The sequence below is a fragment of the Tupaia chinensis genome, unplaced genomic scaffold (genome assembly GCF_000334495.1).
Source record: "Tupaia chinensis unplaced genomic scaffold, TupChi_1.0 Scaffold000161_1, whole genome shotgun sequence".
In the NCBI taxonomy this organism is placed as follows: domain Eukaryota; kingdom Metazoa; phylum Chordata; class Mammalia; order Scandentia; family Tupaiidae; genus Tupaia; species Tupaia belangeri.
In genome coordinates this window covers 4,567,091-4,567,738 of record NW_006159632.1, presented here as the reverse complement: position 1 = coordinate 4,567,738, position 648 = coordinate 4,567,091, and the positions used below count along the sequence as shown (strand labels likewise).

General features: G+C 64.2%; 1 protein-coding gene across 1 annotated transcript in view; it reads left to right on the top strand.

The window, feature by feature from the left end:
- Positions 1–648, top strand: part of TRIM67 (tripartite motif containing 67) — a 33,817-nt gene that overhangs the window by 645 nt on the left and 32,524 nt on the right. The window contains exon 2 of the mRNA XM_014586801.2: positions 6–203. Coding sequence (XP_014442287.1) covers positions 6–203 — 198 coding nt within the window. The remainder of the gene's footprint in view (positions 1–5; positions 204–648) is intronic.

Here is a 648-nt window from a genome sequence, read left to right as displayed (position 1 = left end):
GCAAGAGCCCGGGAGGCGCCGCGGCGGGAGCCACCGGAGGCAGCGCGGCGCGAAAGTTCCCCACGTGCCCGGAACACGAAATGGAGAACTACAGCATGTACTGCGTGAGCTGCCGGACCCCCGTGTGCTTCCTGTGCCTGGAGGAGGGCCGGCACGGCAAGCACGAGGCCAAGCCCCTGGGGGCCGTGTGGAAGCAGCACAAGGTGAGCGCTGGGCCTGGAGAGGAGCGCGGGCCGGGAAGGGTGCGCGGGGCGGGGAAGGTCACTGGCCCCAACAGTTGGCAGAGGGTCGGAGGGTCACTCAGGAATGATCCTTTCGTTCATCAGTTCGCTCTCTCAGTCCGTTCTTTGGCAAACAAGAGGCCCAGGTCCTTTGGTGTTGGGACTTACCTGGTCCCCTCCCAACTGAGGGTTCTGCACAAAGGGCTCCGGAAACTCAGAGGCAGGGCTCATTCACTCCCAGCGCCATCGCCCTGATAGTCCCTTTTGATTTTAGGCATGCAGGGGCCCCCTTCTTTCCTCTGCGGGGTGGGGTGGGGGACGAAACAAAAAGATTTCCTCCTGTGAGGTTACCACCTGGCTGCAGGAAAGTGTCAGGTACCTCAGACGCCCGCAGGCAGCCTGGAGGTGGAGGGGGGGGGGGGGGGCC